This window comes from Athene cunicularia, assembly GCF_003259725.1.
Source record: "Athene cunicularia isolate RWA chromosome Z unlocalized genomic scaffold, athCun1 chrZ_part2, whole genome shotgun sequence".
Lineage (NCBI taxonomy): Eukaryota > Metazoa > Chordata > Aves > Strigiformes > Strigidae > Athene > Athene cunicularia.
This window is the reverse complement of record NW_020799143.1, coordinates 11,606,947-11,634,445: the sequence shown is the minus strand read 5'-3', so window position 1 is coordinate 11,634,445 and position 27,499 is coordinate 11,606,947. Positions and strand designations below refer to the sequence as shown.

General features: G+C 37.0%; 1 protein-coding gene across 1 annotated transcript in view; it reads left to right on the top strand.

Annotated features, from left to right (window-relative positions):
* The window catches only part of LRRC2 (leucine rich repeat containing 2), an 81,113-nt gene extending 53,882 nt beyond the window's left edge, over positions 1–27,231 (top strand). Inside the window, exons 5-9 of the mRNA XM_026866324.1 lie at positions 168–304; positions 20,534–20,679; positions 22,835–22,990; positions 23,603–23,739; positions 26,277–27,231. Coding sequence (XP_026722125.1) covers positions 168–304; positions 20,534–20,679; positions 22,835–22,990; positions 23,603–23,739; positions 26,277–26,326 — 626 coding nt within the window. The 3' untranslated portion in view covers positions 26,327–27,231. The remainder of the gene's footprint in view (positions 1–167; positions 305–20,533; positions 20,680–22,834; positions 22,991–23,602; positions 23,740–26,276) is intronic.
* Positions 27,232–27,499: the final 268 nt, after the last annotated feature.

The following is a 27,499-nucleotide window of genomic DNA, read 5'->3' as shown; positions in this document are numbered from 1 at the left end:
CCCCCCCCTCAATGTTAGTGACCACTGCAGAAATTATTTATTAATCTCTTACTCATCATGACATTAAGGATTTTTTTCTTTGCTAAAATGAGTATGGCTTTTATTTTTACTTTCTCCCTTCACATTTTTTTTAAAATGAGTTGATTTTAATTATCTTTCCCTCACAGGCTGCTTAAAAAACCTTAAAGTGCTCAATGTGAGTTTCAATAATTTGAAGTCAGTCCCTCCAGAATTGGGTGATTGTGAGAATCTGGAAAAACTGGATTTGTCTGGAAATATGGAAATAACAGAGCTCCCATTTGAAGTAAGATAATAAACTATGTTTTTTCCACCTTTTTTATTTGTCTTATAGTTTTATCACAGTCTTAAAATCTTTACTTAACAGATTAAATCATATTCCTTGCAGATTTTAGCAATAATGTTTTAGTACTAATATCACTGAGTATGCCTTAGCAGCAGTTAAATGGGACTAAGCTTTTTTGGTTTAGTTTTCAAGTGACTAAATTTTGCTTGCATTTGTTCTGATACATGAAAGAGGACATGATCCCAAAGGGGATTTGGCCAGTGGTGGTAAGAAGACAGCTACAAACAGCTATTTTCTGTGAAAGTGAATTCATCTTGACAATCAGATTCACACATTAACCTTCATGTGTTCCCAGTGTTTGTTTTCCTTTAAAAAGAGTATGGGGAATTCTATAAACAACACTGTGTGTTGCTATGAACATAAATATCTTTCTGAAAGGGATATTACATGTGACACATGGTATGAATATATATAATAAGGACCGAGAAAAGGACTCCCAGGCATGCAACAACATTGTTTCTTGTGTTGGATGCATAACTGTTCTCTGCCACAGTGGCTCTGAGACTTACTGTTCACAGAGAAATTAAACCATTGGCTGATACCTAACCACAGTTTCAGGTTGCATCTTTATCTCTCAGGTTCTTAATAGCCTGATTCTTGGAGCATGAGTGGGGGTTCTTTAGAGAGAACTGTCAAGCTCTTGTTTACTGATTCCTACTTTTTCTCTAAACATCTGTCACTGCTGATTTACAGGCAATACTGTAGTGAATTAAACTTATGTAGATTCTGGTTTGGCCATGCTTATGTTCTGTTCTAAGAAAATGAAAACAGTAGTAAACTTTTCCCTCTGACTTTTCACTGTAAGGTAGTTTATCTGAAATGAATTGATAAAAAAATTATGTGAAGGAAACAGAAACAAAGGGACACTGCCTAGAAATGCTAGTAACAACACAAACAGTGCAGGTCTCCTTTCTCCTTCCTCTCCTTTCCTTCAGATAGAAAAGATAAGGGACAAACCAGATGAAACTTGTCTGGTAAAAAGGAACCATAATGGAATCAGAAAAACATATATCCAGAACAGGTAAAGGAATTAAATAGAAGCATCTAGGAAAAGTGAATATATTCAAACCTATGGAGTAGAATGATGAATTGAGCCCAAATGACTGGTATGTTAAAATCAACAAGTATTTTCCCAGTTGCTTCTAAAGGTCTTATAGTGCAAAGGCTTACCCATGCCCATGCATTATGGGTAGCCTTTGCATGTAAACCTAACTGCATGTAAGTCTTTCCAGGGCTGAGTCCTATGACACCAGTGTTTCCCTTGGAATGCTCAAAAAAATTGCTCCTTTCCGGTGGTCTCCTATTTAATAGGATTGAAAGCCACTAAAACTGAGTGTAGGGTACTGGGTAATGGTTTGCTTGCAATCTAGGAAAAATTGGAGCTGTTCAAAAGACATTATGTAATAACAAAAACCGGAAGCAACACCATGTCAGCACAGTCTAAATGCTCAAGAAGAAAAATATTCACATTATCTATTGTGTTTCCTTCTTTCTCTGGAGTCTGACACTTAATTTATACTTGTAGTGACCTGGAAGGTAGGCTACTCAAACTCTTCTGATTTAGTTTATAAAATTAGTTTCCCAGAATCAACATTTCAAGGGCAGCTTTGGAAGCTGAATGTACAATTAAAGGAACACTTTTATCAAATGATTTAAAATGCTGTGAAGTATTTGGCCTTCAGTGTGCTCAATAGGGCTGATGTTACTCAGAGCAATTGCATCAGTATCTTTGCTAATATAAAAAGTGTCTGATGTTTGATTGTCAGATGGGCAAAAGGTGGTAATCACTGGCAAGTAACTATTTAATGAATCAAAATATTGAGTTGGTCTGAACAGTCTAAAAAGAGAAGATAGAAAGATACTGTGAAATGTTGTGGTGGATTATTCTTGGCTAATAGCCAAATGCTCATCCAGCTGCTCACTCCCTCCTCCTCAGCATGACATCAGAAAATAAGAAAATAAGAAAGCTCATGGGTGGAGATAAAAGGGAGGTTCTTTACCATTTACTATTGTGTGAAAAGCAGACTGTACTTGGGGAAGATTGATTTAATATTTGTCAATATATATTTGCATAGTGAGAAACAAAGACATCAAAACATCTTTTCTTCTCCCTCTCCCAAGGTTGACTTCACTCTAGATTCTTCTTCCTCTTCCTCCCTGCACCTATTAGGGCTGGGAGTTACAGCCAGTACATGATGGTTTCTAGCTGTTTCTCCTTGGTCCTCACATTTTTCCTCTCCTCCATTGTGGGGTCTCTGTGAGCTGTACTTCAGGAATATCGATCTGCAGCAGAATGGGTCTTGCATAAGTGGCAGTGTGGAGATTTGCTCCACCATGGAGCACTTCCTCCTCCTCCTGCTCAGACCTTGGTGTTCCCTCTGTTTTTTTCTCACTCTTTTTATTCCCTCCCCTTTCTCTGAAATTTTTTTCACCTTTCTTAAATACTTCTTTAGAGTGGCACCATACACTTGGCTATGTCCTGTGGTGGGTCCATTGGAGCCATCTGGAACTGTGTGCGTCCAGCATGGGGCAGCCCCATATCTTTTCCTGCAGAGGTCACTCTGCAGCCTCCATGCTGCCACACCTTGCCATGGAGACCCAGTACAAGTATTTATGATGGCAAGTTAGATTAGATCAGTTATTACCTAATACAATTGTTGCTAACACCTGTTAATCCAGTGAAATGCTCATAAGGGTTGGTTACCATTCTCTCCTGGGTGGTTGGTTACCATTCTCTCCTCTGAGTTCTGGGAACTGAAGAGTGTAAATGAGTGAGTGCATGCAGGCTCTGGTTTGGTAGGTGAATTTACAACATTGGGGAAAAAAAAGAGAAAACTTATCAACTGATACACAAAATAAGGTGGAGTTGCTAAAAATGTTTTCTGTTTATCATCTTTTAGGAAGTTCAATTTTTATTTGACTTCAAAATCCTTAAAAGCTTCTTCTGGGAAGGTTAAAGAAATGAGGTGGAGGAGCAACAATATTCTCCAGTGTAAAGCTTACTCAAAAGAAATAAAGACAAAGTTAAGCCCAGCAAAAATGATCAAAGTCTAATTTAACCTTGGTTTTGTACATGAAATAATGGCCAGAGAGACACTGAAAACCTATACAAAAATGGATTCAAAGAGATTCATAACATACCTGCAATACAGTCAGGAATTTTTGACAGGCGTTTTAAGGTTTATGAGATCATCAGAACTCTGCTACTGAATTACATCTCCAGTAATCAGTGTCCCTGTTCCTTTTCTATCCATTTTCCTTATGACAGGTTCAAAAAGTAGAGAAGATGAAGCTTGTAGTTTGTTAGATTATTTAGCTGTTTACTTTCTTAGGAAAAGAGTTCAGTCATGTTTTTGTATTGTTTTGTTTTGTTTTGTTTTTTAAATAGGCACAGAATATTACATGATGTGCCAATTTAGGGTGAGAAATCTCAGTGAGATGAATCATATAGTACATGACTGTAGTTGCTACCCAGAAGTGGTAGAGAGTGAACATAGGTTATTATGCAAAACCATACAGTGTCACCAAATACCCATTCTGAGTCGAAGTTGTGAAGACAGCTACCATACATGTCTATAAATTTTTGCTGGCATACTAGTTATTTTTGAATTGGTCAGCTATTTTTGAATTTATCAGTCAGGCTGAATTTTTCAGTGAGCCACATAAGAAATTCACAGACTATTATGGTGTCTGTCAAGTGTGTTAATTTGTTTTGTAAACAGAGAGACTTAGGGAAAACCAAGATGCTAAGCACCTTTATCTTGTACAAATTTTCAGGTATACTACAGTTGTTAAGAAGGTTTCCAGCATGTACACTGATTATACTTGTCTTTTAAATCTACCAATTGCATTTTCCAGTGCAGCTGTTTTAAGCTGAGGTATGCTGTGATTGAATTGCTCTGGCACAACTTGTGGATCTTCATTCTCTGTCAATAGATTCCATACCTGGTAGCAATACAGAAATCTTTTTCAGTGTATAGGGAAAAAACCTCACCCAAAATCATAGCATTCTGCTTGGCCTAATGCAACCCATTTCATGGAGTGGCTGTATCAGCCTACTAGGAACATGTTTGTCCAGTACCTGGACTTTTGTCAGTATTTCTGTTTGGGTGTGCTTTGGAGCCATGCCTTGAGTGACAAGCCTTGTGCCATAGCATCAGAAGACAAATCACACCGATCACTTGTCTGTTCATTTCTTGTCGAAAGCTCTTTCCCCATTTTCAAAGACCACTTCCAGCACTCTGTAAGTAATCTCGCTGAATCTTAAAATAAGGTAATCTGATGCTCCATCAAAAAAAAATCAAGGCTGTGCACTCTCATTTTTTACTTTCTCAAGGCTTAGGATTTCATACCATTCTATATTATACCTAAAGGAAGAGCATACTAATTCAATGTCTACTTCTCAATTTATTTTTCTCTCTTCTACTGTTGGATGTCTAACAGTTTTAGATTTTACAATGTTCCATTTAACTTCAGTGTTAGATTAGTTGCAAAGTAAGTCCTTTGGCAGAAAAGTTTTATGGATCTGTGGTTGGATTCAAATCTGTTTTGGCCACATTTGTAAACTAAGAATGCCTTTCTCTGGACATGAGTAAAAATAAAATTTGAAATAAAATGTAAATGTTAGAAAAGGCCTACGTGGCCTTACATTTGTGCAGCTAGTGTGTAAAGGATACTTATAGACCTCTCAATAACCAGGCTCAGCAGGGGAAGGTACTCTGTGAAGTTTAGGGCACAGTCTTCCCTGAGATGTCTCATAAGACTCCTCTGTGGAGGTGAATTTCTTCCTCTAGCTAAGATGCTCACAAGAGGCATGCCCTCTCTTAGCATGGTGGGATTGTACTGGGTACCATACTCATTAGCTGCAGAGAGAAGGGGAGGGACAGAGGAATTTGCTTCTAAATTTCTTGTACCTTGTATGTGTGTGAATTTAAGAATTAGTATGGTGCTGGTATTTCTATTGGAACTATTGGATAGAGTTCATATTTCTATTTTTTATGCATGTTTTGCAGCTAATTTGTTTTTCTAGGAATAAAACCAGCATTATAAATTACATGTTTTCTGATATCAGTTTACAGAAAACCTCTCTGACCTAATTTTAAGGAGTACTTCCTTCAGAAAGTATTGCTTTTTACAGTTATTTACTGAATCACCCAGTTAATGTTTCCTGTGCATGGCAGGATACCTGCTTTGTGCTGATATTTCAAAGACACAGCTTTGCTGTGTTGAAGGGCCAGTTATTCTTCCATACTATAAAATTCTGCTAATAATGCTATATCAACCAAGAGTATCTATAGACGTGACCTGAAGGAACTTTAATGGGAAGGGAGGGAAGATGAAGAAATTCTTATTTCCTCCATCTGTACCATCTGGTGTGGCACATGCTGTCACAGGACAAGCAAGTTACTCCACACTACCAGCAGCAAGACAGACATACAGATAGATGTTCTGCTATTGAAAATAAATTAAAAAGGAGCTTTGCAAACTTATGCTGCTTTGAACAGTGTTCAATACCACATTTGAACAGTCCCAGCAAGCGATCTGAAATGTTTTCTGGATCCTCTGTGAGGTATGGGTAGTGCAAAATGAAGGAACGAGACTTTACAGCATATGAAAACCTTGTCAAAGAAAGAGCATATGTTTGTATGCCTGCATTTCTATGTCAATCCTGTATAAACTGATCTTTGAAGTTCAGAGAAATGGCAAGGTTATGCTTTTTTAACATAACTTGCTCTGATTTAGAAGACCTTGTTTTTAACAGATAAAGTAAAATCTAGTTTTGTATTTCTGTTGTATAGAAAGTTTCAGCTAAGTCCTGATAGAAGTTTGGGTTGGAAGGGACCTTAAAGGTCGTCTAACACAATACCCCTGCAAGGAGCAGGGACATCACCAAGTGGATCAGGAGCCCTGCTTCAACCTTACTCTGAATTTTTCCAGTGATGGGGCATCTACCAGCTCTCTGGGCAATGTGTTCCAGTGTTTCACCATCCTCATCATAAAATATGTCTTCCTTATATCTAGAGTAAATCTACCCTCTTTTAGTTTAAAACCATTACCCCTTGTCCTGTCACAACAAGCCCTACTAAAAAGTACATCCCCATCTTTCTGATAAGCCTCCTTAAATTGTTGAAAGACTGCAGTAAGGTCTCCCCGGACCCTTCTTATCTCAAGGCTGAACAACCCCAACTCTCTCAGCCTTCTCCTCACAGGAGAGGTTTTCCATCCCTCTGACAGTTTTTGTGACCTTTCTGTGGACTCACTCTAACAGGTCCGTGTCTTTCCTGTGCTGAGGACCACAGAACTGGATGCAGAACTCCAGGTGGGGTCTCACCAGAGCAGAGAAGAGGGGCAGAATCAGCTCCCTTGACCTGTGGCCAAGTTTCTGTTGATGTAGCCCTGTTGGCTTTCTGGCCCATGAGTGCACATTGCTGGCTCATGTCCAGTTTTTCATCCACCAGTACCCCCAAATCCTTCTCATCAGGGCTGCTCACAGTCCCTTCATCCCCCAGCCTGTCTCAGTCCCAGGTGCAGGACCTTGCCCTTGGCCTTGTTGAACCTCATGAGGTTCACATGGGCCCATTTCTAGAGCTTGTTCAGGTCCCCCTGAATGACATCCCATCACTCAGGGATGTGAACCATATTGCTCAGCTTGGTGTCATCTGCAAATTTGCTGAGGGTCTTGCACTTGATCCCGTTATCTATGTCATTGATGAAGATATTAAAAAGTACTGGTCCCGGTATGGGCCCTGATGGACACCACTCATCATTGACCTCCATCCAGACATTGAGCCCTTGACCAGGACTTTATGGATGTGACATTACAGTCAATTCCTTATCCAATAAACAGTCCATCCATCAAATCCATATCTCTCCAGTTTAGAGAGAAGGATGTTGTGGGGGACTGTGTCAAAAGCCTTATAGGAGGCCAGATAGATGACATCCATAGCTCTTGCCTTGTCCACTGATGTAGTCGCTCCATCATAGGAGTTCACTAGGTTGGTCAGGAAAGACTTGCCCTTGGTGAAGCCATGCTGGCTGTCTCAAATCACCTCCATGTCCTCCATGTGCTTTAGCATAGCTTCTAGGAAAATCTGTTCCATGATCTTCCCAGGCACAGAGGTGAGGCTGACAGGCCAGTAGTTCCCAGGGTCTTCCTTTCTACCCTTTTTAAAAATGGGTGCAGTGTTTCCCTTTTTCTAGTCATCAGGGTCTTCACCTGCCATGTCTTTTCAAATACCATGGAGAGTGGCTTGGCAACTACATCAACCAATTCCCTCAGGACTGTGGGATGCATCTTGTCAGGTCCCATAGGTTCATGTATGTTCAGGTTCCTCAGGCAGTCATGAATCTGAACTTCTCTTATGGTTGGATGGACTTTTCTTCCCCAGTCTCTGCCTTGAGTTCGATCCACTAGAGAGATATGGGAAGAGAGGTTTCCAGTGAAGAACGAGGCAAAAAAATTGTTGAGTACCTCAGCCTTCCCCTTGTCCATTGTTACTAGTTTACCAGTCATGTTTATTAGGGGGTTTAAGCTTTCTTTCATGTTTTTTTCTTCTTTTTTTTTTTCTGGCTGACATACCCGTAGAAACCCTTTTTATTTTTTGTATGTGTTGCCAAATTCAGTGCCAGCTGCACCTTGGCTTTCCTGACCCCATCTGTACACAACCAGGCAGCATCCCTATACTCTTCCCAGGATACATATCCCTGCTTCCACGGCCTGTGTATTTCCTTCTTACTGTTTAGTTTGACCAGCAGGTCTTGACTGACTGCCTGTCCAGCAGCCATGCCCGTCTCTTGCCTTCCTTTCCTGATTTCTTACACCTGGGGACTAAAAGGTCTTGTGCCCTGTTGAAAGTGTCCTTAAAGATCTGTCAGCTCTGTTCTACTCCCTTGTCTCTGAAGGCAGTTTCCCAGGGGGTCTTATTAACTAACTCCTTGAACAGCTGAAAGTGTAATTTCCTAAAATTCAGGGTCCTGAATTTACTCTTTGCCCTGACCTACATCCTTCAGGACTGCAAACTCTGCCAGCTCATGATCACTGCAGCCCAGGCTGCCTCCAATTTTGATGTCACCAATTAGTTCACTTGTGTTGATAACCAGGAGGTCCAATAATGCATCCTCTCTGGTAATGCTATCTAGAGTTACCAGAGTTATAGTTGATGTAATTTCTCTGCTTTGTTTACCTGAAAAATGTAATTATAATTAGTTGTCTTGTGTCTTTCAACAATGCTAATGTGTGTGATTCTAAACAAAAAAGTTGGTGTGATTAGAGATTCATTAAGCACTAACATTAGTGTCCTAAGGTTTTTCAAACACAGCAGTATCCCAAACAAACATAAATAACTTTTTATACATTAATAACATTTCAAAAGATATTTTAAAATGGAGATTTAACAGCTGGAAAGTTTTTGATCTCTTTTGGTCTGGTTCTGTTTCTCTGACCAGCTCTGTTCAGCAAAAGAAATCACTTAGCACTACGAGCAGAGGCATAAGCTATCTATGCAAGTGTGTTGAGACTTCAAATAAGTCCCTACTGTGCATTTCCATGTAACTTGTGGTCTTTGTAATCCATGACTCACATCTCCCATAGCCCTACCCTGGTTATGCAGGCAGGACACTAGCAGCCTAACAGAAATTTAAAATGACAGGTTTTACCATCATGTTATTCAAAGATGTAAACTTCCAAACCTGTTTCTTTCCTTACTCTTTGTTTTTTTATGTGTGTAGCAACTACAAGATAAAAAACAATCAGAGGGTGTACAGGACATTGATTTCCCAGGGATTTCCCTATCCAGTCAGGCATCAGAAGAACTGAACCTTAGCTCCTTCTTCTATTATTCAATGTGATTATAAAGGACCTGTAAAATCTTCACATTTGTAGAACTTTTAGAAAGTTGCAAAGGAGTAATGTTTTGGATTTGTTTAAAATTTAATTTTATTTGTGTCGATTTTTCAGGACAACAAAGGAGAAAGGAATGGTGTAATAAAGGGCTTAACTTGGTACTGTGAAGCCAACAGTGTTAAGCTAACCTTCATTTTAAATCACTGGCAAAGGTCCAGCTGACTTTAATTGGACTAGCATTTCTACACATACATTTCACAGCCTCAGAAACGTTTTTCCAACTGCTTGACTTGGGTGTATTTCTGGACAGGATTTAATCTTGCCCTTCTTCACTCAGTGCTTGTATTCTCTTTGAATTTAACACTCATGTCAGGATGCTTTCCAATACAGTTGGCCAAATTGCTGTCAATCCATGCAAAGCAACAGCTGCTTTATGGAACTGGTATACGATGTAACACCAAACATTAGCAGGAGGGGTGTGAAACCTGAAAGAGCAGGTGCAAAGGTGTTAGGTGTCAGAGGAGATTCGTGGAGGTCTTATTGCTGCAGGAGTTTTCATAGATGTTTTAATAGACAAGGGACTAAAGAAGGGCATGAATCTATATTAGGAAACAGGATTATGCAGTTAGGCTCAGGAAAATGTCAGTTGATCCTGTTCTTGACACTGTGCTTCCAAAGTCTACTAATTAATATAGCATCACTTCAAAACCACTCCACTATCAGAGCAAGTCAGCAGCTAATAATAACAACCCACTCCATTGGAGAACTGACTCATGCCTACCTCTGTTTAGTGGTGCCAGTGACCTTTCCTTTACCTTTCATATGAGTTCAATAAAAGTAACATCACCTTTCACTGTCTAATTTTTTTTTTTTATAATAAGGGATGACAGAAAAGTAGTTTTACAGTATATGGTAACACTTAACAACGAGCAAAGGGGCATAATGTGAACACTATGACACAGCTATGCTGTTACAAAAACCATGAATCTAATTGGAAAAGAATTCAGTGATAGGAAAGAATATTTGGTACTGTTCTGGCTCTGCATTCTCTGAAAACAGTTCAAAATGTCATTGAGTCCAATAGCTCAAAATAGGCTTTCAAAATCCTGGTTATATATCTTCCATTCATCAGTGAGATAATCTGAGGCAGATTTTATGTAACTACAGAACAGAAGCAGAGAGGAGAACAAATACATAGCACTATCACATTTGCATATTTTAACATAAAGAAAAATGTCTCTGGTGCCTACATACATGGATTGATGAGAGTCAGAAGGGAGTTGTAGGTGAAGGAAGAGAAAAGCATGTTATTTATTATTCCATAAAGTGCAGCTAACGAGAGATATTATTCATTCTGTGAGAAGAATAAAGTGGGAGAGTCTAACTGAACTTAATGCAGTTAATCTATTACTGAACACATTCCAATCAGTTGTTAACTAATTATAGGTAGTTGCATGATTGATCAACTCTTCCCAGATATAAACAACACTTGGTAAGTCTGACTGTGATTTTTATTCATCATTATTGATCAGTGGGAAAGGCATAAAGACAAGAGCCAGACCTATCAACTGAAAGCAGATGCCATCCTATATTTTTGTTTTGTATAGAGCTCAGTCAGGTAAGATCTTTGTTCTATTGGTGCTGGGCAAAAGAGTATAGAATTATACCCAATGTGAAGTGAAAGCGATGCTGAAAATCAGGGGAATTCAATGGAGGATATGGTCCAGTGATTTCTGCTTTTCTTATTGAAGAGATGCCAGCTCTCAAACCTGGGCCTCTGTCAAGCTTCTGAACTGCAGTCCAAAGTACAGTAAGATTCAGGTTAAGAAATTAATGACTGGAAAACTCAGAAGAAATATAGAAAAAAGAGGTTTCTCTTCATCTGCTGTTTAGACTATCCATCTAATTCACTACTGTGGCTTGTCGTAGAGCTGGTTACTACAGTTGGAGTTTAGAAGGAGGTGGGTAATTTTATGAATAATGAAAACACAAGTTATGAAGGTTATGGTAAGTTCAAAGTAACTTCATGCTTTACGGTGTAAACACAGATTTGCAGGAATAAGATTTCCCAGAACTCCCTCATCTTTTACTTTGCAAAACTAATCCTGGTAATGTTTTCTTCCTGTCTGTTTTTAATTGATATATGTTTTGTTTGCTTCCCCATTACCTGTGTTACTCTAGCCACATCAGTCAATTGCTTTCTGGATTAATTTGAGGTGATAATATTAATCCCAGTCTGCCAAATTCCTTCATCCAAAATTTGAGGGTCCGTGCATCAGTTTACATGGGCAGTGTGGACGCTGAGTGTATGTGACCAATGGTCTCTTGTATGTAGACTTTGTGTGAAGAATGTGTGTGACTGTGACAGAACTTTACCCTGACTGTGTCTGGTTATATGATGGCTATATGAGGGCTATGAAACCTAGCTTCAGTCCTGTCAGGTGGCATATGCTGGCTGCCAAGCTGTCTTGAGGCCTCTATTTGGTCTCATCTTGAAATACAGACTTGGTAAATTAAAGGTTATGTCTGACCTGTGCAATCGTGATGGCAGAGGGGCTGCAATGAATTAGAAGATACATGTGTCAGGATCACATGTGGGCATCACCATTTCATGATTTGCTGTTCTTTTCTGCCTTTGTCGCTAGTGTTTGGGTTTTTTGTTTGGTTTTGTCTGGGTTTTTTTCTTTTTTCATTTCTCTTTGAATACACTCATTGCAGGGCAGGGAGACAGTTAAGAAGAGGCCAGGCTACCCCAAACTGCTTTTAATATAGTTGAAATATTTTTAATTCTCAGAAGATGACTCCAAGACTTCAGGTTACTAATACAGACTCAAGGATCTAATATGATGCTTCAGAAGTGTAGAATGTTGGGGTATATTTTTTTGAAAAAAGAGATTAGGAAGCTATTAAAAATATAGATGCCTTACATTAATTAAAGGAAGTCATGATAGATACCTCAGACTTTTCATAATATGTACCTGGAGTGGTCCTTAGTATCTCCAGACTAGAAATCAGGGAACCTGTGTTATATTTTCTCTGACACTTTTTGACCCTGGTGAGTGACATCTTGACACTGTGTTTCTGCTAGTTTTCTCTTATTTGCTTATTATGACTATTAATGATATTAAAACTGCACAGTAAAGATGTCTTATAGCATCACAGAGCTTTATTTGCAGTTCTACATGCTCTGGTAATAATGATGCTGGTATTGTAAGACACTACTTAGTTGCAGATCTGCTTTCCAAAGAATTTGACTTTTAACAGTTTTCTCCTTAGAAATCTCAATAAGCAAGCTGAATATAGAGTATTCTCAGTATTATTTTACTAGAACATCAGTGAGGTCTTTGTGCCATATTCTGAGATTGAGAAAATCTGAACTGTGGTTGTTTGAACTGTGATATAGAAATAGTTTTCCAGTATTTGTGTAAATGCCAGCTCCCTCTGAATTCCGCAAAGTTCTTAAACTGAAAACCATGTTGTAAATCCTATAGCCTAATTTTACAGAATTTTCATTTTATCGGGAAGTGTAATGCTTTTTGATTGTTGCTTTTGTATTGTGAAGGAAGAATGCACCATGAATTTACCATTTCTTGCTCCACCATTCTAATCTTTACAGTCTTTCCTAATCTTGATTTAGGCCTTTCAGAACTACTGAAAAAAACCCCCAACTCCAAACCCAAAAAGAATTAAATCTTTGCATTCTGTTAATGGCTGTTGCTCATCTCTGTACTGTTGTATTTTTCATTGAGAAAAACTGACAAGAAGTATGGTGGTTTGTGTGTAGGTGTACAATTGCCTTATTTAGTGGCAAGTAATTTGGGGGTTAATTATTGTGTATCACCTTATGTATATATCCAACTATTCATTTGCTTTCTTGACCACTAGTGCATATTGAACACAACACTTTCACTGGGCTATGTGCAGTTACTTTTTTCATCTTTCCATCTTTTCCCAGGTTTCAGTTAGTTTAAGAAATGTGTGTAGTTCACTGTTCTTGTATTAGCTTGTACTTTGTATTAGGTTTTATTTGCAGCTGTGAAAATCTTGACAGTTTTAGATGCATGCTGTTAATAATAAATGTTACTCCTAAGTGTTTGTTCAGTAGTCATAGCTTCCTTTGTTATATTCATAATTTTATGTGCTTAAAGCATTGCATAGGTATTTATAAATTGTCATGTTCATGGAAAATATTATCTAACATTGCGCATGATATACACAAATACATGGAAGTTTTTGGTTGTTTACTATTAAAAAATTACTAGGGGAATATATGTCTTCAGCAGCAATATGTACCTAAGCAAAGATAAGTTGCTTGGACACAATCTGAAAGGGGCTGGGAAATAAAGCAATGGTTTAGAAGCTGCTTACTTTGATATAGGACATAGAAGAAAAAGCATAAAATGTATCTGAGCTTATACTGTTTCAGTACCATGAAACTTGACTCTACACAATTTATCTTCTGAGTAACTATTCTGGGACAGACCAGATGACTGATTTTTATTAGGCATCTTTTCCTTGTTGTTTAAGGATACAGGACAAAATTTAACAATCCAAGGAGCATTATGGACCAAGCCTTCAGTTGTATTTGTGCTACCTCCTCCTGAGGTACTCTGAATTGAACCAAGAGCCTCTGACTTAATTTTGGCCTAGAAGCTTGCCTGAAACATAGAAGCCTTTTGTCTACACTGGGGGCTGGCCAGATATTTTCTATGCAGGCAATTTTTTTTTGTTTCTGAAAAAGACAATTTTAACAAGTGCTTCATTAATGTATAAGGAAAAAAGAAAGAAAAGGAACTTTAAAGAATTTCCAGTAAACATCAGATGAGGTTTGTAGGTTTGCTCTGTTCTCATCTGTGGGGCAGTACCAAAGATCACATGGGTGGGTGGTATTACTGAGGACTTAAATGTGTCCAGTGTCTGCTCCAGGTCTCTGTAAATTCTGTGTGAATGTAAAATGAAAGTCCAGCTTCATTACAGGCTTTCATAAGTAAGTATATGAATAAGTATGCAGTTATATTTTTATTAACAGACATATAATTATTATTAATAATAATAATAATAATAATAATAATAACAACAACAACAACAATAATAATAATGATAATAACAACATAATAATAATATCATCATTAATGATAATAACAACAATAATAATAATAATATCATCATCATCATCATCATCATCATTTCATACATCATCATCATCATCATCATCATCATCATCATTTCATACCTTAAATTACTTGGACACACCCAGGTTACTTGGACATAGTATGAATTGAGTAATGCAAAATAGCAATGAAACACTAAAAACCGCGAGAAGTGATAACCTCATGCTCTTCGAAAGTAGCAAAACCCCCGCCTGCTTTGTGTACAGTGTATGTGCCATTCCTCAGGTTTCTTGTCCAGGTCAGGAAAAGATCTCTGCCATATATGACTTTTTTACCAATATTTGTTGTACTTCCAATTTTTACACATTTGCATCAAAGCAAGATATAAAGTCTAGAAATATTGTTATAATATAGAAAGAAAAGAATCCTTTGGGAAGAGATGAACTCAAAACTTTTCCTGCTATGTTTGTCACCACCTGAAAGAAAGTATATGAAAAACCCCTCATGTATCTAACAACATTATGAGAAAGGAAAGAAAAGGAAGGAGAGAAAATTTGCCATAATTCTGCCAAGCCACAAAGCTGTAAACTGTCATGTTCAGTTGTTTGCAGTGTTTTCAACTGTAGGTTTGTGTACTATCATGTCATGCACAGGTAGTCTGTGGCATTAGAAGAAAAATAATTTTGATGACAGACATTTTGCAACAGTTTCCTCAACTAAACAAGTTCTAAGCCAGACCAAGTATGTCACAGGGTGCCAAACAGATTTATCTCCAATGTGGCTTTCCCTAATTTGGGCATTTTCTTTATGAAACTCAAGAACAGATTAATCCAGTTCCAAGTTTTAAGGTTCTCCTGCTTGGTAGCCAGCACCATAGCAAGGAAGACCCTTATGCATTTTTGTGAAGTAATTCTGTGCCAAAGCAAGAAGAAGCTCTACCATTTCTGTTTGCAAATCAAAAAACCATGGAGATACTTATTCCTGGTATCATAGGAGGCAGATCACAGATCACAAACCTTCTGATCTCTGCTACTGAAGTCAGAATGTCTTTCTCCTTAATATACTGTCTTCCACTTACATTTATGAGGAAGCTGATTTCTGACTGACATTCCATGAAAATCTTGTTGCTGAGTTTTATTAGGCTATGTCTGTTCAGTCTGGTGTCAAAAGCACCAATTTACCTAAACTGCAAAGATTCCATCATCAGTCATCAAAATGATGCTACTGTAATAGGTTAGAGCATAGGATGACATTCTTAGTTTCAGTTGAATGTTTTTCCCTGTAGTGTATTGTCACAGCAAAAAAAATTGTTGTATATGCTTAAATCACAAGACACCACCATTTGAATAATATCTCTTCAATTGCTGTTTCATCTTGGAGCAGAAATGAAAAAAAGTTTTTGTCTCTATTCTGCTGTGAAAGTGAGCAGTTTTGGTCATCTCTTGGTGAAGCCACCAAATATATCTTAAAAGGGTCTTCGTATATATGTGAAGGACACTTCCTGTCCAAACATTCTGGAGAGGTCAGTTAATGCCTGTATGCTACTGACATTGCTGCTCTTCCTCTTCTAATGGTTTTAATGAAAACATATGAAGAGTATTCACCCAAAGTGAGCTACTGGATCCACTTAAGTTGATGAGAAACCTGTAATTGATCTTTACTAGAGCCTAGCTTTCCCTCCTAATGTGTGTCCTTAATTTACAAGTTTTGAAGATGAGATGACTTTATAATGGGAAAGATCAATAATATATGCAGACTGCGTGTAGCTGCAGCAGCAATACTATGAAAATTTAATGTAACTCATCAACATAAATTTATTTTTTGAAGCAGCAGACTTGTTTTGGTTTCAGCTCAGAAAATCATTAATTTGGTACTTAATTTCATGCACGTGACTCATCTATTGACTTGGAACAACTTCTATACTTAAATTTAAACATATGATCCACATTCTTGGGGATTTTAACTGTATGAACATGATCCTGCCCTTATTGCGTGTGGTTCTTCAATCACCTGTGAATTATTAGTACTTGATATTTTGTGAATATTGCATATGTAGCCAGCTTTCTCAGTCTTTGTAAATCTGATTAAAGGTTTGTGTATACAAAAAACTGCTCTAATAAAAAACAAAGTCTCTTTTTATTAACTTTTTAATACTTAGATCATCATAGCTGTAATTATTCTATTAGACTTTAAACTTCAAATGTTTGAAAGATGGTAGTGCTCCAAAGATGAAAGGGCATAACATTAAATTTCCAAGTAAACAGTTTGGCATCAGATTAACAGTGTCTGTGGATTAACTCTGCACAAGATTTAGGATTTTAGTGTTACAAAATCAGAATAATGCCATTTGGGTGAAGATTTGTTTCCACATATGTTTCTTGTATTTAGTTTACAATGTTACCACCAAATGAAGTGCTGTTTGAAGACATACATTTTTATACTTCAGAGGGTTTTGTTACGAAATATGTGAATGAGTGCTGTTACTAAGGGGTTAAATGCCTTTGCCTCTTCGAGTCCAGTTAGGAAGTCTGATGGTGGACTGGGCTGTAAATATATAAGCATACCTTTGTGAAAGATGTCTTCTGCCTCTAAAGATGTTTGTACCCTGTTTCCTTAATTGATGATTTTCTCCAGGAATGTCAATGAGGTTATGAAGAGGTTAAATTTAGAGCTCTGTGAAATAAAAGCTGGGGATTTGATTTGAATGCCTGAGATCTAAGTGGGCATTTTGCCCATAGCATGCTCCTTTGTCATATATACCATACTGCTTTCAGCAAGTTAATGAGATGCTGAGTGCTAATCTATGTGTTTTGGGAGGCAATATATGTAATATCCCGATCCTACTGAAGTGGTACAAATTTTCTGTGAATACACCGAGTCTGAAATTTCTGGGCAAAAACACGTTTGTAGGGCATTGATAGACATTTCTGGGTTAATCCTTTGTATGCCTTGTCATACATTGATTTTGATGGAATGGTTTCTGTCATATGTTTACATGTAATTGAAAAATACACTATTTTTGTGGTAAGCCTTCATAGGACTTTACACCTTTTCATTCATTGGTGCTAAATAGTAGGCAGCTCATGATGAACTTGCATGCAACCTTATCAGTAAATCCCTTTCATAGCAAAAAAGCAGAACAGAAATAGAAACACACCCATTAATCAAATAACTTGTTCAACTCAGGACATGGTGTCCTTTTCTTTCAACTGAAGGTTTACCTGTCAGAGAGAAAGAGAAGCAGTGAAGTTCTACAATGTTATCTGGATTATTTCTATGAAATAAATTATTAAGATAAGCAAAATGGGGCACTCTGTCAAATGAAAATGACAACAGTGATTAAGCATAAGGACCACAATAAGTGGGTCCTGGTAGCTAGGCTACCAAATATAGCTATTTTTTAAAAATGGAACTTACATAAAGCCTAAATACTGATTGATTCAAAGTCACATAATAGAGGAAAACAGCAAAAATCAGCATCTAGCAGAAATAAATTATAACATAAAAATGATAAGGGAGCCATGCTTGTTTGAAAATGAAATGTTATAAAAGGTGCAAAAATCCATCAGTCCTTCAAGAAGAAATAAAATACCCAGGGTTTTATTTAGAAAATATAATACATAGCTGCTGTAATTTCCAATGCATCATATATCATAGGTGTTTGTTGGTAACATGTCAGAGACAGATTAAATAAAAATCCATTAGGTTTCAACATACTATAGAAAATGGACAGGTTTTGTTAAATATTACCCTAAAAGCACAAGTACTGCAGGCTTGCAGCTTACACAGTATAATCATGACTCCATATATTCTGTGGCATGCTGGACCAAATTTTATATCAAGAGAGTCTATGGCCTCATATATTGTTGGTACATTTTTATGGGAGTACAAACTCCTGAAAAAAATGTAAGTTTTCATCTAATCAGGTATTAAACCAACATATTTTCAAATCTGGCAAAAAATTCTCTGTTTTAAAAACCTAATACCACTGTATTAATGTTATTTTTAATACTTAATGCAATAAAGCACTTTCAGAAAAGTATATAAAAGAGTTACTGCTGTTGAAGAAATACCATCTTACCACCTAATGTTAAAGTTGCCAAGTTGTTTCAGCATAACAGGTGACTGCATGTGAAAACAAAGTGTGAACTGAGTGAACTGATGTCACTTTATTTTAAAATAATCTGCTCCTTGGTGTTTAGAGACTGTGATTTTCTTCTTTGGAGATGTTTTGCGAATATTTTGGGTGACATTTAAGCCTGTGGGATATTGTTTTAATTTTGTGCCTGTTAAATTCCTTTTGGGGAGAGTTTGCTGAAAGAAATGTGTGAGCAATTTTAGCAAATTCTGAGTGCAGAGAAATTTGAAATATTGACTTGGGGTTTGGAATTGTGACAGTAATTTGAAACCACAAAGTAAATGCCATGTAAAGATAGTGCCAATTATTTTCTCTGTTCTCTCATTGCTAAGATCTAGGAGTCACTCTAGTTTCCTTGTTAAAAAGGAGCTTGTGTTTTGTTGGAAAAAACATTCAGTATCTGGAAAAATTACAGTATGAGTGTTTATTGCTGGTAGTCAGTCCTCAAAATTACAAAATAGTATGGAATTGAGAAGTGTTAGAATAAAATGTGTGCTTCCCTGTTCTGAATCAGGAGTGAGACATTTCCATGGTAATGCCTCACCAAGGCAGTGGTGGGCAGATTTTTAAATTATATCTTTGACTTGAGGAACTCTAAATTTCTATTATATTTTTGAAAGGTAAACTTAATTGCATAGTCGTTTGTAATATGAAAACTTCACTAATTCTCCCTGCAAATATTTCTCCACATTTTAAGTTCTGGCAGCAATATGAGGTTATATATAGAAAAAAAAAAAAAAAGAAAACAACCCTACTCCTCTCACCCCAAAAAACCCCACCCTAACCACTGCTAAAAAAATCTCAAATTAAATTAGCTCTGACACAGTACCAAGCTATCAATGTGACCGTATAAAATGGTAATGGTCAAATTAAGATGAAAGTCTGTCAGTATTGCAGTAAGAAGTTTGGCTACGAAATATAACAAAATGGGACTTGATTCTCGATTAACAACAACAACAACAACAACAACAATAATAATAACAATAATAATAATAATAATTCCTTCTGAAGGATTCAGAATATATTTTATTTTTTTTTTCTTTCATAAATTATATTGTGCTTGAATTTTGCTCATTGGAAGTATTTGGCTTGGTGTTTTTGGCTCATAATTATTTTCTACACTCTAAGACACCTTCAGGCAAAGACCAATTAAATTTTTTTGCTATTTTCTCTTCTGTATCAGGATCTGTGGAGCTAGATTGTGATGGTGACATATGATTAGAAGCTCAGAGACATAATTTTAATTCTAAAGTACATTTTGTGGTTAACATTTATACTGCTTTGACATTCACTTTAGCTAGCTGCATGATTTTATGAATGCTGGTAGTGTGAATAATTGATTCAGTACACAGAGAGCTTTATTTAACACATTTATTTCTTTAACAGGTATATTTTACATTTGTAGTTAACCTTCATTTCACTAAAGGTTTATTACTTAAAAATGTAATTCCTTTGAAAATTATTCAAATAAAAAGCTCTGGTGCACCTTATTATATATTTAGTTAGCAGTATGGAAGATATATTTTTAATGATCTTTGAAAAATATTGGACCAAATTTTCTGTTAGCTTAAACTGGCAGATTAATTTTCTAAGTGTCTCTTAGCAGTACACTCTCACTGCATAATACAGTTATAACAAAGGAAATCTATGTATTTTTGATGGGAGTTATAATATCTCTGATTTTGAGAATGGTAACCTGGCATCTATTAATTATCAAACTATTGTAAATTGTAAAATTATTTTGTCACTTCAGAACTTCATATGTAACCTAGGAAGAAACCATCATTGTCTGGTTCCAGCCTTGGTGTCATCTGAAACCATAGGTTTTTTTAGACTGAAAATTTTATTCAATAACATGACAGTGTTAGACAGGTGATGAACATTTTGGGAAGTATTTATTTCTGAAATAGTTTTCCTATAAAATAATGACTAAGAGATAAGTTGGCAAAATGTTGAGTAAAAAAATCGTGCCATTCTTGCTTTTCTAAGTGCTTTGAGAGGAATAAAAATGTTTGATTAATTAAATGTCTTCTTATATTTGCAAAATGTAACTAAAATAAAGAACCACTTCTTTCTAGCTAAGTAACCTGAAACAAATCACAGTTGTGGATGTCTCAGCAAACAAGTTCCATTCTATTCCAATCTGTGTACTCCGGATGTCTAATTTGCAGTGGTTGGATGTTAGCAGCAACAACCTGAAAGATCTCCCAGAAGACATAGACAGGTAGTTTATATTTAAATTCATTGAAAGTCTTGTGAACTATAAAGTGAATCTTGAAAGTAACAAGCTTCAGGAGACACCATTAATGACAAATAACATTTTAAAAAAATCACATTTAGAAATGCATCAGATAGTTTTGCATGTAAGATTTACGAAGATTATTAATGGACTAGGTCAGAGAACAGAAACTACATTTTCTATCTCATTGATGGCAAACTGCAAAGGTAGTTCCTCTACTGTTCAGTTACCTAATTATGTTTTCTGTTGCATTCATGATAATTTGTCATTATATCCAGGCATTGTTCTTTGGGAAGTTCATGAGGCATACTCGGCCCCATTTCCAGCAAAAGGGACTCAGCATATGGAGCTGGAATCAGTTATCTCTCTGGAAGCTAGATGGGGTGAAGGGAAAAAATAATTAAAGCATATTTAAGTTACTGAAAGAACCTGATAAACTTTAGCAGTAAAACAGAAAAATATTGCTAAGTTTAAAAAAGACACTGACAATCTTCCCCTCCTACTCTGAAGCATATATGCATGTGCACACATATACTCACTCACAATTTAGAGATACTTCTAGTTTTAAAAGAATCATGCTGATCACTTTAATGGGACGTACTAGCCTGAGAAAGCACTTTTTCTTATCCCTGGGCCTATTTATTCAGTCTGGAGTCCTGTTGTAACTTGATTTACAAAACTTTACATAGCCATAAGTAAATCAAAACATATATTAACTAGAGTTTATTAAAAAAATATGGGTTATTTATTAGTAGACATTCCTGAGACAGAAGAAACCTCACATAAAAATCATTCCACTTTAACTTTCACAAGACCTTTGTTTCTGAGCAAAAGACTTTTCTGGGACATTGTGTAATCACATATTTCTCTGACAACAGACTGAAGTCTTAATTTGTATTGGCAACTCACATGCTTTACCCAAGACAGCATAATCCTGCCATTTTTTTCCCAGGTGTTTTGAGCAGAGATTTGATTAAGTTCAAATAGCTTCTAAGAGGATAGTTTTATTTTATGGAAGGATACCCGCTCAAGGGTCATTTTTCCAACCTATAAATATTTCTCTATCTCCACAATATTCTTTTTCTACATTTCATCTTCTCCATTTTGTACTGACCTGTCAGCCTTGATACTAAAGCATCATAATCAGACACCACAAGATAAGGTTTTCCTTTGTTTGACTTTGGGTTTTGAATTTTGAGATCTCTTGGGCTCATGTGCATTCTGAAGAGTAGAAAATATCATGATCTCCCCTCACCCCAGTAAACTGATATTCTTATTCAGACTCATGATTACAATGCCTGCAGTGTCAAAGAAACTCAATGAGCTACCATGAAGTCTGTGATTAAAAAATATGAGTTGGCAGTAAACTGAAGCTTTACTTAATATCTTTCCTGAATTCAAACAAATCATATGGGCCTGATAAGCAGTAGCCCATAACAGTGTTTCAGGAATGGGCCCTTCTAGTCAAATGAGACAAACATCAGTTTGCTATGCTTTTTGTCTTCTATCTACTCTAAAGAATAAATGCTCAGCCACAAATTACTATTGCATTAGGAAAAGCCAGGGGAAATAAAGCAAAAGGAGCCCAATGCCTTCCTCTGTAAAACATCGTCATTAAATTGATTTCAGTGGGATGACTTGTAAGACCATATGACCAGGAGCTCATCTTTCTCTTGCTCCCCACAGTACTAATTAGTAGTGCGAAACAACAGATGGGAGTATACTGCCTAGCACGGACCTATCTAGTTCATAGAATCCCACATATGGGCAAAGGTGGGAGCTGGTGATCGGTATTTTTCATTAGTTCTGGGATACACATGGTGAGGCTTTATATCATATTCTGTCAACATCTTTGGTATGAAAGTACAGTGATTTTTGTAAAATTTTTTCTTGGGCATGCTTCTGAGTACTTGTCAGAGGTGTACTATTAATATCTATAATGTTGAACCATGACTGGAAATTTCCATTAAAGTTGATGACAATTTGTGAAAGTGTGGTATGAGCAAATTTTGAGAAGCCAAAGATGGTACATGTAATTGTTCTTCTTTTACACAAGATTAAGTCTATATTGCTACTTTGGATAGATGCTCCTGTCTGAAATAAATATTTCAAGTAATCTTTAACTTTTATATTTTTACAGGTTAGATCAGCTTCAGACTCTCCTCCTACAGAAGAATAAGTTGACTTACTTGCCCAGAGCTCTGGTCAATATGCCAAAGCTTAGTTTGCTAGTTGTCAGTGGCGATGACCTGGTTGAGATACCCACAGCCATCTGTGAGTCAACCACAGGATTAAAGTAAGTAAAAGTAAGAGAGAAAGGAATATATTCTTAAAAAGATAAGATGGATGCACCCAGGAGAAATACTTTCACAAGCATCAGTTTCTACAATACCTGGTGGTCAAATTCTAACCCAATTTATCTCAGAGACCTTAAGGAAGCACTAGAGAGACTGGAAATTGCAGAACAGTGGCAACTTTCTGATTTTCATCTGCTAGTTCCTCACAGTGTGCATCTGTTTGCCTGAACTGCTATTCCCGTGTAGACTTGGTCATAGTAACTCTAAATGGGTGTGCAAAGCCATGTCCCAGATTGGGACCACTAGTCTAAAAGTCATCTGTTGATAAACTCAGTGCTGTCAAAAGTATGCTGCTGGGAGTGGGAGATAGGCAAAAAGAAAGAGATAAATCTGTTCATTTTTGTATTGAAAGTGGAGTATAGAAAATGTTCCATTTGAAATTTTTATTTCTAATAAAAGATGGATATTAAAAATGCCACCATGCAAAAATTGAGAAAATATTCTCTATGTTTCTTGTTCTGGCTGTAGTAGCAACTTCTAAAATGTCATTCATGTAGGCCAGTGATGTTCAGAAGCCTGTTGCATATATTGTTGTGTTAATCTCTTTCTAGATTTGTAAGTCTCAAGGACAGCCCTGTTGAAACTATTGTATGTGAAGACACTGAAGAAATTGTAGAAAGTGAACGTGAACGTGAGCAATTTGAGAAAGAGTTTATGAAAGCATACATTGAAGACCTAAAGGAAAGGGGTATGTGTTAACTTGCAGTAAACTTCCTGCTATTTTGGATATAAATACAGACATATTTTTTGAACATTAATTTTTGAGAGTACAAACAATACACCCTTAAAATGTAATTGTCCATTACATTTGAGGCTTGGTTGATCTCACACTTTGCTGGGTAAAAAACTGTCTGGATGGCCGGGCCCAAAGAGCTGTGGTGAACGGAGTTAAATCCAGTTGGTGGCCGGTCGCGAGTGGTGTCCCGCAGGGCTCAGTTTTTGGCCACTCCTGTTTAACATCTTTACTGATGATCTAGAGGAGGGGATTGAGTGCACCCTCAGTCAGTTTGCAGATGACCCCAAGTTGGGTGGGAGTGTTGATCTGCTCGAGGGTAGGGAGGCTCTGCAGAGAGACCTGGACAGGCTGGAGCCATGGGCTGAGGCCAACTGGAGGAGTTTCCATAAGGCCAAATGCCGGGGGCTGCCCTTGGGCCACAACAACCCCCAGCAGCGCTACAGGCTTGGGGAGGAGTGGCTGAAGAGCTGCCAGTCAGAGAGGGACCTGAGGTTGTTGATTGACAGCCGGCTGAACAGGAGCCAGCAGTGTGCCCAGGGGGCCAAGAAGGCCAATGGCATCCTGGCTTGTGTCAGCAATAGCGTGGCCAGCAGGGACAGGGAAGGGATCTGACCCCCGTACTCAGCACTGGGGAGGCTGCCCCTCGATTCCTGTGTTCAGTTTTGGGCCCCTCACTACAAAAAGGACATTGAATGACTCAAGCGTGTCCAGAGAAGGGCAACGAAGCTGGTGCAGGGTCTGGAGCACAGGTCTGATGGGGAGCAGCTGAGGGAACTGGGGGTGTTTAGTCTGGAGAAGAGGAGGCTGAGGGGAGACCTCATCGCCCTCTGCAGCTCCCTGAAAGGAGGGTGCAGAGAGCTGGGGATGAGTCTCTGTAACCAATTAACAAGCAATAGGACAAGAGGGAATGGCCTCAAGTTGTATCAGGGAAGGTTTAGACTGGATATTAGAAAGCATTTCTTTCCAGAAGGGGTTGTTAGGCGTTGGAATGTGCTGCCCAGGGAGGTGGTGGAGTCTCCATCCCTGGAGGTGTTCAAGAGTAGGGTCAATTTAGAGCTTAAGGATCTGCTGTAGCTGGGAACTGTTAATTTTGGGTTGATGGTTGGACTAGATGATCTTCAAGGTCCTTTCCAACCTAGTTGATTCTGTGATTCTGTTATTAAATAAGATTAAAAGTGAAAATGTCAAGTGCGTTTTCCAAAACTATGGGCCCTAACTGAAACAGTTGTTATTGAACAAATGTACACAAAATTAATGGTGTGTTTGTACATGCATAACCTTAAATCAATGATAACATATGTAGTGATTATCCTCATTCTCAAGATTTACTTATGTCTCTTGCAATTAGCACTGATGATTTTGAATTCCTGCAGAAGTGCTTCTCCTACTCAAAATGAAACACAGCATATATATGAAGTGTTTTTTGTATTGATAGAACATTCTTTATCAGTTTATTTGTATCAATGTACTAATTGTTTAATCACTGTAAAATCACTGTAGTAAAATAACTGCAGTAACAAACTGTCTTTGTCTTTAGTGCACAGCACATGAAAGTTTACATATTACTTTGTTTTGCTATTCTGTCATATATTTACCATAATTAAGTAACTGGCAATCTCTTGAGTCTTGTTTAGTAAAACATGTTAGGAAACAAAGGGAAAATTTCCCCTGAGCTAAAATACCCTGTAGGGTCTGTCAAATGTCGTTTGAGAGTTTGTGTGTAGAAATGAAATTTGTGCAATGAATCTTATGGTATCTTTTCATTCCTTGCATTTCACATAAGTGGTCTGTATAGTAGGAGAGAAATGTAAAGAAAGGCCACAGAATGTGGCTGCAGAATACTTTTCATGTTCTAATACTAGACTTTTATTACTTAATGTCCATAAGTATTCACGCCATCTACGTCTAAAGTGAAGTCTGCTATAAAAGTCTGCCTGATTCTAATAATGGTAGCAATAGTGGTTAAAATGGAGTGAAGGAATGCAGGAAAAACTGAGGTCATAATTTGACTTCAGTGATACTCATGAAATATGTAGTAATGGAATGGTATTTACATACTCGTGAAATGTGGAGTCTAAAATAATGGCTGTCAGGCTGCCTCAAACCTGCATTTGTCCCTGTCAAGCAGAGGCCAGCTTTATACTCCTTTGGGGCAAACCAGCTCAGGGAGACACTTTTCTGCCTTCCTAGACAAAACTTATCTCCATGCTTTTTATGATGAGGCTGGATCATGAATGACTCTTGGATTTACTGCTTCTGAACTTGTGCTATAGATTATGCCAAGACCTGCCTTTGAAAAGCAGACTGGAGGAGGAATAACTTCTGTATAATACAAGCTAGGAGAATTCTTGAAAGATAGCACAGAGATCATTTGTAGAGTGCCTTTGAAATAAAACCAAACCTAGCTGTTTCTAGCTCAGGGGTCCATTTATTTGCACTGGATTACATAGCTGAAGTCTGAAATATATATATTTTTTTTCTTTTCACAGATTCTACTCCTTCCTACACTACAAAAGTATTACTCAGTCTTCAGCTTTGAAGATCAAAAATCTCTACATCACTAGTGAATATCAGAATAACTCTTTTTTATCCACCTGAATAGAAAAAACAGGAAAACACAGATGGCCAGAAGCACTTCAAATTCATAATGAATTTCTTTATTTGTTGCTGTACTTGCTCCCAGTAACTACAGATAAAACAAATCAGTAGAGCCTTCATAAGATGTTGTTTCACCTTTTAAATCAACATGTTTATTTTCAAGTCCACAGCCACAGCCATTAATTTACATATAGACCTGCTGAAAGTAATTGTTCACTGTAATAAAGTATACACAGGCATAGATGCCCTCAGGATGAAGACATCCATTGTAGTAGAAACTGTGGAAAAAAAATCATCATCTTAAAAAGAAATTTGATTTTATAAAGGAGAAGGATTAATTTAGAAAATGAGTGTGATCTCTTGTATTCTTAAAACCATATAGCACATTCAGTTCTTTACAATATTTAAAGTGCAAACACATACATAGTTTGAATTTACTTTCTGTTCTTCAAGGAAATTGTCCTCCCTCGGATTTTTCATTTTAGATAAGTTTCAACAACTTTATATATAGAAAATGCAGCAATTCTGCTGCTTTTTTTCCAAGCATATTATAAGCTTTTACCTGTCCACAAATTCAAATACTAAAATGACTGAAACTTCTGTGCTAAGCAGTTTTATAATATAGCAGTGTATTAAATAAAATTTTGGGGATTAAGCAGTGCAAACAAATACTATCTGCAAAATGATGATACTGTCTTCTACTAATGTTTTCAGATTACAGGATTCTGTGGATATGCATTGTTATTTCCCATGTTGTATAAGAATGATTTTGCTGGATAAAAAGTTATTTTGCTTGCTACTTAATAATCTGTTTATATATAATTATGTAAGTGTATATAATGTAGAATTTCAAAAGTCTAGTTTTACACATATATTTTGTTTAATAAATCAATACTTTTAACTCTAAAAAGACGAGACTGAGAATTTTGACTCAAATTGGACTCAAATTAGAGAATTTAAATATTCATAAATTTATAAGTGCAGTTAGGGGAAATGATATTTACGTCTTTAAGTTTTATTACAGACGAGCTATGTCCAGTTTTGTACAGTAGAGTGGCATTCATATTTAAAAAGCAAAGCAACAAAGGATGTACTTCTCAAGACTTCTATATAT